We start from the raw sequence: 13691 nt of genomic DNA on the forward strand, positions 1-13691 counted from the left end.
ATGTTGTATCATATCAGTTACATAGAACTGCAATAGGAATTGAGTGAAGTGCATATTCCCCACAGATTTGAGGGGGTTAAAAAAAACCTTTCTGAAAGAAGTAGGATTCTGCCTGGGTAAAAAGTTGGAAGAGGCAGAGAATAGAGGAGAGCAAGGAGGAGGAGGATTTCCAAGGAGCTGTATTTTATAGACAGTCCTCTGTGGGCAAGAGGAAGTTGTCTTCCCCAAACTCAGCAATTTTCCTTTAGAAGCACTCAAAGGCTAGCAAATGATAGCAGAGTTTTCTGTCCTGGTCAAATGATAGCTGTCACTGCAGGAAATGTATTACCACAGAAGTGTGTGATGGTGAGTACAAAGGGAAAAAGGAAGGTTTGATATACATGCACGAGACTTTCCAATAAATACATTTATAGAGCTAAGTTTGCTAGATATTTTACCCACCCCAACCCTGTGAAGTAGGTAATGTAAGTATATTATTCCCATTTTATAGATATGGAAACTTGGGGCATAGAGAAAGCAACTTGTCCAAGGAATTGATTATAGCATCACAACTAGAAATAGGAGCTGGGTAAAACAATCAGTTTCTACTATGTCAGAGCTGCCTTTCTAAGGTGAAGTTTTCCTTAACCCTGCTCCCATTCCAAGCGTTTCTAGTTTCCAATATACATCATTTTCATTGCCAACTTTATATTTATTCTGTCCACCTTGCCATCCTTGGGAGACATTTGTCACTGTTTTAAAGTCTTAAGACTCTTCCTCGAAGGCTCGCTCTCTCTCTCTCTCTCTCTCTCTCTCTCTCTCTCTCTCCCCTGGTGCTGGTATTGGAATATACAGAATAGATTGTATCTTCACCCTTTGCCAAGCATCCTCCAGCAGAACATCAAAAAACACTGACTTTATCATCATTTCTATGACTTCTCTTAAGAGCCAAGTTGATTGACTATTCTCTTCTCACTCCCAACCATCCCTCACTCAGAGCAGAGTTGACAGTAAAGGAGAGCTCATAGATAGAATCATAGGCTTACAGTTGGAAAGGACTCAAAGGCTATTAAATCCAACAGTCCCATTTTGCAGATGAGAAAAATGAGGCACAGAGTTGGTAAGGGATCTGCCCAAGGTCTCTTGGCTAGTAAGCAACTGAGGCAGAATTTTAACTCAGGTCCTTCTGTCTTCATATCCAGTGCTGTAAACCACCCTATCTATGCTGTCTCTTTCATTCTTTTCCTTGTCTCCTCATCCCATCCCCAGGTGGTTGTTGTTTAGTTGTTTTTCAGTGTGCCTGACTCTTTGTGACCCCTTTTGAAGTTTTCTTGCAAAGACACTGAAGTGGTTTGTCATTTACTTCTCCAGCTCATTTTACAGTTGAGGAAACTGAAGTGATTTTCCCAGGGTCACATAGCTAGTAAGTGTCTGAAACCAGATTTGAACTCAGGAAAATGAGTATTCCTGACTCCAGGCCTGGCCCTCGTTCCACTGAGTGCTACCTGCAAAGAGTTCTTCCCCAGTTTTCTAGGGAAGGGAGAAGAGATAAAAGAGACAAATCTTCTGGAAATGGACTAGAGAAGACAGACGTGATTTCTCCAAGTGGTAGAACTCATGTATAATGTCCCAGTATGAGAGCTTCTTCACTGGGAAGCACCAACAACACAAAGCCATTCCTAAAAGAGTCTTCGTGGTATAATGGAAAGAATACAAGATTGTATCCCAGCTTCCTCACTTATTCACTAGATTTAGTGGATACACTAGATTTAGTGGATAACATCTCCTAAAAGTAAATTAAATAGAGATGATCAGAGTCAAGTGCTACTCTTGAGGGTAAACAATCTGTTTCACATACTCAAAATGGAGGAATTGTAGATAGATACCACTAGTTCATGTGAAAAGGATATAGAATCAGAGGGATTATAATGTGACAACCAAAGGAGATCATACAGTTGTAGTCTGCATTAAAAAAGGACATAATTAATATCTAGAACAAGAGAGGTTATCTGTCTTTTGTGTTTTGTCCTACTCTGATTATATCCAGAATGTTGTATGTAGTTCCTTCTGAGGAAGGAATCTTTTTAAAAAATATTTTATTTTTCCCAAAAAAGACAATTTTTAATATTCATTTTTCAAAAAATTTTGGTCTGAATTCTCTTCCTCCCTCCCTCACCTGCCCCCTCCTGAGACAGTAAGCAATTTGATGTAAATTCTACATGTACAATCATGCAAAACATATTTCATTATGTTCATCAAAACATTAATCATGTTGAAGACACAGATCAAAAGAAAAAACACACAAAAATAAAGCAAAAAGTAGTATGCTTCAGTCTGCATTCTGACTCCATCAGTTCTTTCCCTAGAGATGAATAGCATTTTTTATCATGAGTCCTTTGGGATTATCTTGGATCGTTGTATTGCTGAGAATAGCTTTCATGGTGAATCAACATACAAATTGTTGTTGCTATATACAGTGATCTCCTGGTTCTGCACAATTCATTTTGCATCAGTTCACATAAGTTTTAATAGGTTTTTCTGAAAACATCCTGCTCATTGTTTCTTATAGCACAATAATCTTCCATCACAATCATATCACAACTTGTTCAGCTATTCCCCAATTGATGGGCATCCCCTCAATCTCCAATTCTTTACAATCACAGAAAGCTACTATAAATATTTTTGTACAAATAGGTCCTTCCACCACCACCCCCCTTTGTAATATAAGGAAGGAATCTAAGAATCTAAGCCATGATTGTTAATGTTATCCTAGATTGCAAAGTGGATAGAGCAACTGGGTCCTAGGTGAGGAAGACCTAAGTTTAAATCCAGCCTCAGACACTTACTAGCTTTGTGATTTTAGGCTAGTCCCTTAACCATTATCTACCTCAGGTTTCTTATCTATAAAAATGAAGATAATAACACATGCTTCATGGAGTTGTTCTGAAGCTCCAATGAGATAAAATATAAAGTGCAAACCTTAAAGCTCTACCTAAATGTTTGCTATCATCTTCATCATTGTTGTTATTGTCATCATAATCATTGTTGTTATTAGAAGTATCCCTGGGGTTTTTACTGGTGAAACAATCTCTGCAAGGACCATAGTATAGAGACTCTGTGGCTTCCTACCTGCTCAGGATCTTAGAACTATATATCCTCAATCATTTGCTCAGCTCACTTCCAAGATTCTATCGCATTTATAAACCATATTCACTTCATTTAAATTTGTGGAAACTATTTGCTGTCTGGAATATTAGAAGTAGAAAGATCCTTGGGACCAGAAATCAGAACCCTTGCACTGAAGAGCTAACTCAGCTATTTATTTCTATTTCTATATTTACTTACTCTTATTTCTATTGTACTGAAAGTTTCGAAATGCACATTTCTTACAAAAGTTGTATGAGGTCATAATGCAAGTATTATTATCCCATTTTATATATGGCGAAACTGAATCTTAGAAAGGTTAACTACTTGCCTGGGGAGGGTCATACAACTATTAAGTGTCAGAGCTAGGCTCCAAATGTAGGTCCCTTGGATACAAGTCCTTTGTGCTTTAAAGCTTGCAATCAAAGGCAGGTCAACTATCCCTGGGTCGTGCCTCTTTCTTTGTTGTCTTGCCCCTTTACCATCAACAGAATCCTCTAGTCTTAACCCTCCTTTGGACTCAACTACATCTCACCTCCTGGCTGTAGTGGATTTTCCAGCCCTCTCTGAAAGACTCCATTTCTTGTGCCACACAGACTATGTTGATCCTTACCTGCTGTACCATTTACAGACATTCACTGATAACCTACTCTATGAAAGGCCCTGTACCTGCCCTGCTGTCTGTCTGCCCTACTCCAGATTCCTAGAGACACCAGACTTGACATTCCTACCAGGCTCATTCTTTGTCTGTCTAGCCAGCTTTCTGATCCCACTTTGGTGTCTGACCTTAATGGATGCAGGTGTCCTTTGCCTCAACCCACTCCTGACTCTCCTTAATCTCAGCAATGACTTCTAGCTGCTGACTATCTTCCAGCTGTCTCCTTTTCCTCTCTTCCCTAATATAAGTCCTGGTGTCATGGTCCTTGGCAAGGTATATTACCTCTGAGCCTCAGTTTCCTTATCTGTGAAATGGGAATACTGGTACTCATTCTACCTGCTTCTGAAACTAGTTTGAAGAAAGCACTTTTAAAACCTTAAAGAGTCATATAAAGAGGGGCTGTGATTATATCTAATTTTCAGGGAGCCTGTGTAATAGCTGTTTCAAAATTAGCAAGGGTCTTTATGAAATTTAGCTGTCAAGAAAACCTCAACTTGGGACAGCTAAGTGGCGAAGTGGATACCAGCCCTGGAGTCAGGAGGACCTAAGTTTAAATTCAGTCTCAGACACTTAATAATTGCCTAGCTGTGTGACCTTGGGCAAGTCAATTTAACCCCTTTGCATTAAATAAAAATTAAAAAAAAAGAAAATCTCAATTCAAATCCCACCTCTGCAATTTACTGCCTATATGACTGAGCAAGTCAACCTCTCTGGGCCTCAGTTTCCCTGTTGTAAAATAAGGAGGTTGGACTTGAGGAATTCTAAGGGCCTTTCAAGCTCTAAATCTATAATCCTATGATCTTGTAAACCTCTCTGAGTCCCAGGACCCTTATCTGTAAAATAATTTAAATAACAGCAACAATAATAATACCAATAGTACTCACTAGACCTGGATCAAATTCATCCCCAAGTGCTTACTTGCTATATGCCTTTGGACTAATCATTTAACCTTTGCTTTTCTCAGTTTCCTCATCTATAAATATTGAGGTTATATTAGATCACACATCAGAAAGTTATTGTGAGGATCAGATGGAGCTGATATTTGTGAAGTATCCAGAACTCATTCCCTCCCCTTTCCTCCTACCAGCCAAACAGGTCTTATTGTAAAGCTCAAACGGGATCTTATCTATAAAGTGCTTTCCAAATTTGAAAGGGTTATCCTTTATACATTTACAAATAACAGTTGTTATTTATATTCATTGGGGGCCCTAAATATCCAGTGAGGTCTCTGGCCAGCATACCCTGTCATCTTTTGGTAGCAAATCCTACACATGGGAGTTAGCATGTGCTCTAGTAGTCATGCTCAACCTTTTGCCCATGTAAAACAAACTGAGCATTGCCTAGGGTAAGATGACTGTTTGGCTCCCAGGCGTCAGCCATTGTGAACTTATCCTCAGAGGACTGCATGGGGAAGGGGAGCTTCCTGTTCTCCATTAAGAATTCTTCTCTCCCTGGAAAATAAGAATGCATGGGTGTCAGAGGGAAAATTTTCAGACTAAAGGGACAATGCAACTGCCCTTTTGAATCTGGAGTGATACTCTGGAAAGGCATTAACCAGTACCTTCTTTCCTCCCCACTTCCCTCCATGGGGACATATTGGGTTATTATTATTAATTTAAACATATAAACATATGAAATTTCTATATGCAAAGAAATTGTAAACTTATTAGAAAATTTGTTGGGTGAATAAATCTCTATTAAATACAATGTAATACTAACAAAATTATCCCCACTATATCCCCTTCTGAACTTTCCTTTGTTCTCTTTGGTGCATTTTTAAATATTTCATCACTTTTCTTTTTTTTTTCTTTTTTGCATCACTCTCACTATCCAACAATTCCCCTCCCTTCTCCCATTGAGCCCTTTCTTATAGCAAGTATAGTTAAGTAAAACATGTCAATTCTTGAACATCTAAAAATATATCTTACTCTGTACCTCTAAAACAATCACCTCTTGCCAAGAGTTGAGGAACTTTCATCTGGCATCATGACTGGTGGTTACAGATCAAATTTATTAAAGTTGTTTTTCTTTACACTATTGAATCATTGTATAAATTATTTTCCTATCTCTGCTTACTTTACTCTGCATCTCTTAACACAAATCCTATCAGGTTTCTCTGAATCTATCCCTTCTTAGGGTGCAATAATATTCTGTGACTCTCATTTCTCATAATTTGTTTGACCACTCAAATTATTAATTAGTATTCACTTTGTTCTAGTTCTTTGTTATTACAGAAAAGAGCTGCTCTAAAAAATTTTGTGGTATAGGCCATTTCTCCTTGTCTTTGACCTCTATGGGTGTGTGTGTGTGTGTGTGTGTGTGTGTGTGTGTGTATTTATTTATTACTATATAGATCAAAAAAGAATGGATTGTTTAATGACTTTGGGAGTATAGTACCAAATTACTTTCCAGAATGTTAAGGCAATTGATAACTCCATCAGCAATGCTTCAGTGTTCCTGTCCTCTAACAAACCCTCCAACAATTGCCATTTTCTTCTTTATCAACTTTGCTAATTTTTCAGATATAGGGTAGAAACTTGGAGGTATTTTAATTTCCATATCTCTTTGTTATTTGAAATATTTTTATAGGATTGATAATTTAAATTTCTTCCTTTGAAAATTGTCTTTTCATATATTTTGACCATTCAGCTATTGAGGAATTGCTCTAGTCATCAATCAATAAACATTTCTGTTTTTATACATTCTTATATAGTTATATAAATTTCCTATATATCTTTGATTTAAGATCTTTATCAGAGAAATTTTACTCCAAGGATTTTTCCCACAGTTAATTGTTTTTCTTTTTACATTTAACTACATCTCACTTTTAAAGAAACTTTCCAGTTTTATTTCATAAATGATTTGTTACATATTGCATTTTATCTTTTATGGTAATCTGTTCATTTTTGATCAAGAACTCCTCACTTATACATGGTTATTAAAAGGTACCTCTAATACGAATTGAGGGAGTTGCGATCAGCAATGGCAATGGTGGAAAAATATGGAAGTAACTTTTGTGATGGACTTATAAAGAATGTGATCCACCCACAACAGAGCTGGTGGTGTTGAAACACAGACTGAAGCACATTTTTTTTATTATTATTATTATTATTATTATTATTATTATTATTATTATTATTATTATTTGGGGGGGTGTTACAGGGCAAATGGGGCTGGGTGGCCTGCCTGGGGCTGCACAGCTGGGTGTCTGAGGCTGGATTTGGACCCGGGTACTTCTGGCTCAAGGGCCAGTGCTCTGTCCTCCACCTGGCTGCCCCTACTATTATTATTATTATTACTGTTTTATTTTATTTTGGGTCTTTCTTCTTTTTCTTTTTTTTTTGGTTTTTGCAGGGCAATGGGGTTGGGGTGGCTTACATGGGGTCACATAGCTGGGTGATTGTTGGGTGTCTTGGGCCGGATTTGGGCTTGGGTGCTTCTGGCTCCAGGGCTGGTGCTCCTTCCACTGCACCACCTGGCCATACCTATTATTATTATTATTTTTAACTTTAATTTTTTTATCTCCCATTTACTTTATTGCTCATGTGGGTCTATATTTGGGGGGAGGGGTATTATGTTTACTCTTAAACAAGAATATTTTAATAATGTATAAAAAAACATTATTTGTACAAAATAATAATAAATAAATAAATGGGGGGAAAAATAAAAGGTACCTCCTTCCTCCCTAATTTGTGATATGACCTTTTATATTTAGCTCATATATCATTTGAGACTTATTGTGGGGGGGCAGCTAGGTAGCATAATGAATAGAGCACTGGAGTCAAGAAGACCTGAGTTCAAATCTGTCCTCAGACCTCAGGCAAGTCACTTAACCCCATTGCCTTGCAAAAAAAAAAACCAAACCTAAAACCTAAAAAACCTAAAAAACCTTAAAAAACAAAAAAGAAACTTATTGTGGAATATGGTATAAGGGATTAGTCTAAATCTAATTTCTGCAAGACTTCTCACTGTATCATTTTCAAATTATGTTCATATAACATTAACTTAGAGTATTCTCACGACAGCCCCATGAGGACCAGCATTATTATCCTCATTTTATAAGTGAGAGGCCTTCTGACCCTTCTGACCTCTCATCAGTATTTTTGGTACTTTATCACACTTACTTTCTAGGAGGAAAGAACTCCCAAAAGAAACCATATTTAACATACATATCCCTTTTTTTCCTGTGTATCCTTAGAGCTGTAGATTAATGGGGTTGTTTTATCCCTATTTTACAAATGGAGAAAGATGAAATTACTTATCCAAAGTTTTGCAAATGGCAAGGACAAGGATTGGTATGTCCTTGAACTTTTGGAGCCTTGGAATTTGATTCCAGGGAAAATAGTTATGGATCCACCCAGTGTTTCCTGTCCTATAGCACACAAACACAGGAGGAGTCAGTGGTATGCTGAGGTACATTACCCATGTCACCTATACCATATATAATTTGATCTAAAGAAGGAACACCCAATATGCAATTGCCACTCAAGTGTATATTAGTTCTTTTGGAAAAGAAGGGAGATGGGAGGGCGGGATACCTCTTCATATCCTTTCATACCCCAGTCTCCAGTTAGACAAACTTGATTTTCAAGCCACTGGCTTCCAGGAAAGCCCTTGGGTGTTCATCTTAGAGGGGCCTCCCCTCGTTGCTCCATTTGCTGTGACTGCTTGTCCCATCAGTGCCAGGAATCTGCCTCAGTGTTAGACAAGAGATAAATCAAAGGGGTGCCTTTACTGATGAAATTCAGGAGCTCACAGTGACCCTTGCTGCTGGTATAAATCCTGGCAGGCTGAGTAGCCAGGGGCCTTTGTCCCAGCCACCAAAGTTCAGGATTATCTGGCCCTCTTTGCTGATGTATGGAGCCGCTGGCTGCCCAGAGTGTTTACTAACGGTTATCACCTCAGTACTTTGGCCGTTATCAGAGGCAGGGCCGCCTGCCGGGGGCTCTGGCTCGCACCCTCTCTATTACCACCTGTCATTGGCAGAGGGTGTGCATTGAAGCTGCACAGCCCCCTGTGCTGAGGGGAGATAGTTTCTGAAGGCTGATCAAAGGGGAGAAGCGAAGAGCTGATACAGAGGACGTTTCTTGTGTACTTTTAACTTTGGGAAACATTGGCATTGGCTGCTTTTTTTTTTTTAATCTTCCTTGGGCTGGCAGGAACCAGGCCCAGTCGATGCAATGGATTTGGTTACCTAATGGCTGGCGACATGGTATGTGCTTAAAGCAACACAGCATGACCATAATCTCATTCCAAGGGGGAATGGTTTGAAATAAACCTTCACAGAAGACTTGCTGTATCATAAAGTCAAAATAATTTTAATTTGTACTTTGAAGTATTCTTGGATGCAAAAATCTAATCTTTGCCTTCAGCAGAACACCATGTACTCTCTGGAGCCAGGGGACAGCTTCCCATTAAGCAGTGATGCTGTGGGGCCTGGCTGAAAGCTATCACCCATCTCCATCTCTGGTGTTTCTAGTTGGGTGACAATAGCAGTCTGCAGAGGTGTATGAAGCTTCCAGGAGCTGGCCCCCTGACCACATATTCCTGATAGGACTGCAGATAGTCAGGAGGCATGGAAAGCGCACTGGCCTAGAAGTCAGAAGACCTGGGTCCTCCTCCCAGCTCTTCTGCTAACTTCCTTTGTGATACTAGGCAAGTTATTTCCCCACTTTGGGCCTCAGTTTTCCTGTCTACTAAGTGACAAAGTAAGATTAGATGATGCCAGTGCTCTCTGGATCTGTGACCACCATCTTGAGATGTATAACACATGATATAATGGATGGATGGATGACCAATCTTGACATCAGGAACATCTGAGTTCAAGTCCTATATATGGTCCATGCCAACTATGTGATCCCAGGCAAATCAATATATCTCTCAGTCTTAGTTTCTTCATCTGTAAAATGGTGGTGACACCCACCTCCCAAGGGTGTTGTGAGGAAAGTGTCACCTCAATGTGTTCTACTTTTTTTTCATTAATTTATATATCATAATTGCTGCTGAGAGAGCCAGAGGCTTCTGGGTAGAGAGCTGGAGAGAAGGTGGAGAAGAGGTGTTCCATATGTGTCTCTATACTCAGTGTAATCTTTCCCTCTCTATTCTGCAGGTACCTTTGATCGGAGTGTGACCCTACTGGAAGTTTGTGGAAGTTGGCCTGAAGGCTTTGGCCTCCGCCACATGTCCTCCATGGAGCACACTGAAGAGGGCCTCCGGGAACGACTAGCTGATGCTATGGCTGAGTCTCCCAGTCGGGACGTTGTGGGATCAGGAACAGGTATAAACTGAAGGAGGGTTTGCTTTTAGCAATGATGCTACCTGATACCTGATTCAGATTCCTCTCACCTATTAACCTAAACCCCAAATCCTGGTTAAAATGCTGCTTGCTGTCCTTTTTTTTTTTTTTTTTTTTTTTTGGTTGTCGTCAATTTGGATCCCTCCAAGATGGGGTACTCCTCAGGAGTGCTGTCCCTCCCATCTGGAATGATTGAAAGAAAGATAAGTCAGGAAGGTGGTCACATTGGCAACTTCCAACGGGGACTCCTGAGTCAAGATGAAGGCTCTGGGAATCCAGGTTTCTCCAATAGCTCCCAAGACGCTGACTGCAAGAGACCTGAAACACAGGCCATGCATCATCAGCCATAGTTTAGCTGTTTCCCTGGCAATCACAGGGCTAGGCAGGATAACTAAGAAGGGGATTAAGACCCCTCTAACAGTCTCTGCTTAAAAGTACTGCTTCTCCTTGTTTTCTCATCTCCAGAAAAGTTCCTGGGATTGACGACTGCTGTGACCTAAGCTCTACTGATGCTAATTTAAAAATAATAATCCTAGCTGAGGAATGGATGGGTTCAAATCCTGACTTGACTGTTTCTTCCTTAAGTGACCATGGGCAAATCATCTAACCTCTCTGGACCTCAGTTTCCTCTTCTTTCTCCCCTGTAAAATGAGGGTGTTGGAATAGGTAACCTTTTAGGGGCCTTTCCATCTTTGGCATTCTGGGATAATCTTCTTATAATCCACCTAAACATTCACACTCATATATACAGTTAGAGGAGTGGAAGATTTGACGATTTTCATAAAGTAACCGCAGCATGCTGCTTAGTCTGTTTATTCATCCCTTCATCTTCCTAGCTGCTAATCCAGTGAGTGAGTTTTGCAGCTCTCTAAACCTAGAAGTAGATCAGTAGCACAGTACCAAGGCCTCCCTTGGCTTTCCTAGTGGGTGTGGACTCAAAGCCACTATCTGGGTAACTTGTTACCAGCTGCTTCATCAGAAAGCACATAGAAGGCTTGCTTGGCAGAGAGGCAGTTTCAGTCTTTGAGAAGAAAGAGGGGTGAAATTCAGAATGAGAAAAATCAAAAGACAGTATCAACATTCTTGAATGGTACTGGGAAAGCTGATCACCTTTCTCTTTGTGGAAGCAACCAGGTTGTTCAGGCCTTTAGGTCAAACCTCCTGGCTTCCTTGCCACTCATTACTGCCTTCCATATATATTTGTGTGCGTATGTGTGTGTGATTGTGCGTGTGTGTGTGTGTGTGTAATACATATATATGTATATATGATATATCCACCTATATCTATATACATAGACATGTGTGGATATACACATATATGTATGTATATGTAAGATCCTTAAAGGAGCCTTCAGAATTTGCAAGACACTTAAACTATCCAGCAACCCTGAGAGGTAGATTTTTATTCTCCTTTATTAAATAAGTAAACTGAGGTTCAGAGAGTCACCCAAGTGATAATAATTTAATAAGGATTGGAACTGGGACTAGAACCTGAATCCTTTAAGTTCAAGTCCAGTATACTTTCCAACACTGCATGATTTTTACTGACTCATGAATAATGAGTGACCCCCATCTCTCCTTGCCTCCTCCCTCCACTTCATGCTCAGGACCTCTGGAAGAATAATTTTTTTTCTTAACTTGACTGTGTCAGTTTTTGGATTCTGGGCTAATGAAGACCATCTCACTTCCTGGTTACCTTTCCAGAAGCTGGGATGTTTGACAAAAGGCTTCAATGGACCATTTGCACTGACTGAAGACTGGTCTTGGCCTCTTGTCAATCAGTCATTCAATCCAAAAAAATGTATGGTCTTCTTTTTCTGTGTGCCAGACACTGTCCCAGGAGCCAGGAATATAAAGACAAAAATAAATCCTGCCCTCAAGGGATTTGCAGTCTATTTTGGAGACAACATGAACATCCATCAAGGTAGTGATAGGTATTGAGTCTGTGATATTATTGATATAGGGAACTGCCAAATAAGGAAGCTCCCTCTACCAAGCAGGTAACATTTTGGGATGGTATTTGAGAGTAGCCCAGAATATTGAGAGGTTAAATGACTTGTGCCCAGGGTCACACAGCCAGTATGTATCAGAACTTGAACTCAGGTCTTCCTGATTTCAAGGCTAGCTTTCTCTCCACTCTGCCATACTGCCTTCCAATGAATAACTACAAGATATATATATATATATACTGAATGTCCTTCTACAAGATACAGACAAAATAAAGAATGTTGTTTGGGGGAAGAAGGGAGGATCCAGAAATACAGTCATCAAAATATTTTGTAAAGCATGGTCAAGGACCTCAGGTTGAGAACTCCTGGGCTAGAACAAGCACTAGCATAACCCTTTGTCAGATCTGCTTTCCCACTCTTCCTACCACCCACCCTAGCAGCTTCTCAGAACACCTTACCCTGATGCCATTGGGTTCAGCTGTGTGTGGTGGAGGGATTGTGGGGCACCAGTGAGTTGTGATGAGTTTTTTGAGGGAGGCTGGCAATGTTCCATCTGCCAGACAGCTATGAGGTGCTGCCAAATTATCATAGTCTTAATATGGTTCACAAAATAGAAAATAAAGGGGGAGGTTCTGCAGTCCCCCTGATCAAAAGGATGAGACCACTCTTTGGTTTACAGGAGAGCAGAATGATGTCATTTTCTCTCCCTCCACCTTCCCCTCATTGTGATTCAATTTGGATAGTTCTAATCACGTTCGCTACCTGTCTTTTTAAAAATAAAATGATCCAACTTATACAGAATGGTAAGTTAGGTAGAGTGCTATAACATCAATCTGTTTTCTTCCTGACGTTAACAATCATTAACAATCTCTCTGCATTTACACAGACTCCAGATTAGCTCAGCAACTCTGCCTTCATCCTGAAGTAAGAGCCTAATGCACCCTCCCTAGGTGCAGTGCCTTTCTAAGGAAATGGCTATACACACCCTCACACACTGAAAGCAGCAAAATATCTAAGATCATGTAGGCAAATAAGGAAAAATCTTGGCAAACAGAACAAGATTTCTTTCCCTCTGATAGCAGCCACTTTCCTACCCACAAGCTCAGGACAACCTCTTGAGATGGCCTGAAGGACAAATGGACAAGGCAGCATTCTCAAGTGGTTGATTGGCTCTGACATGCACTTAATGGCCAGAGATAAATAGATTCCTTTAATGCCTTACCAGTTAGGACATCATTGGCACGGAAATTTGTGTAGTAATCAGGATTGATACACTATTTATAATGATATCAATGAAGGATGTAGTCACTACCTTAAACTCCATTTTCTTTTGTCCTTGTAGCCCTTAATTTACAGATATCCCCATGGTGCTTATTATTATGTGACTTCATATATATAACATTTATAGAATTCATCTAGCATAGGTTCTTCAAAGCTGATCAAAACCTGCATTTAGGAATAGATAGTCCATAAGCTGTGTGTTAATCTTATCCACCAGTCATAATTTTTCAATGATTAACATAGTGCCTCTTAGGTACACAATAATAAATATTTGATAATAGATGAATTAATAAATGAATGATAGAACTTTGAAGCATGGCTTCCCATGGTGTTAGTGGCTCTACTAATATAACATTAATCATCATATCATAGATTTGATTTTTTA

At 39.6% G+C, this 13691-nt stretch overlaps 1 protein-coding gene and 1 long non-coding RNA gene across 9 annotated transcripts in view; one reads left to right on the forward strand and one right to left on the reverse strand.

Annotated features, from left to right (window-relative positions):
- The window catches only part of BCAS3 (BCAS3 microtubule associated cell migration factor), an 851656-nt gene that overhangs the window by 816647 nt on the left and 21318 nt on the right, over positions 1 to 13691 (forward strand). For all 8 annotated transcript variants that reach the window (XM_074223544.1, XM_074223545.1, XM_074223546.1 and 5 more), the window contains one exon: positions 9891 to 10058. In XM_074223544.1, coding sequence (XP_074079645.1) covers positions 9891 to 10058 — 168 coding nt within the window. The remainder of the gene's footprint in view (positions 1 to 9890; positions 10059 to 13691) is intronic.
- Positions 1 to 13691, reverse strand: part of LOC141513583 (uncharacterized) — a 74945-nt gene that overhangs the window by 19899 nt on the left and 41355 nt on the right. The window lies entirely within an intron of this gene.

This window comes from Macrotis lagotis, chromosome 2 (assembly GCF_037893015.1).
Source record: "Macrotis lagotis isolate mMagLag1 chromosome 2, bilby.v1.9.chrom.fasta, whole genome shotgun sequence".
NCBI classification, from domain to species: domain Eukaryota; kingdom Metazoa; phylum Chordata; class Mammalia; order Peramelemorphia; family Peramelidae; genus Macrotis; species Macrotis lagotis.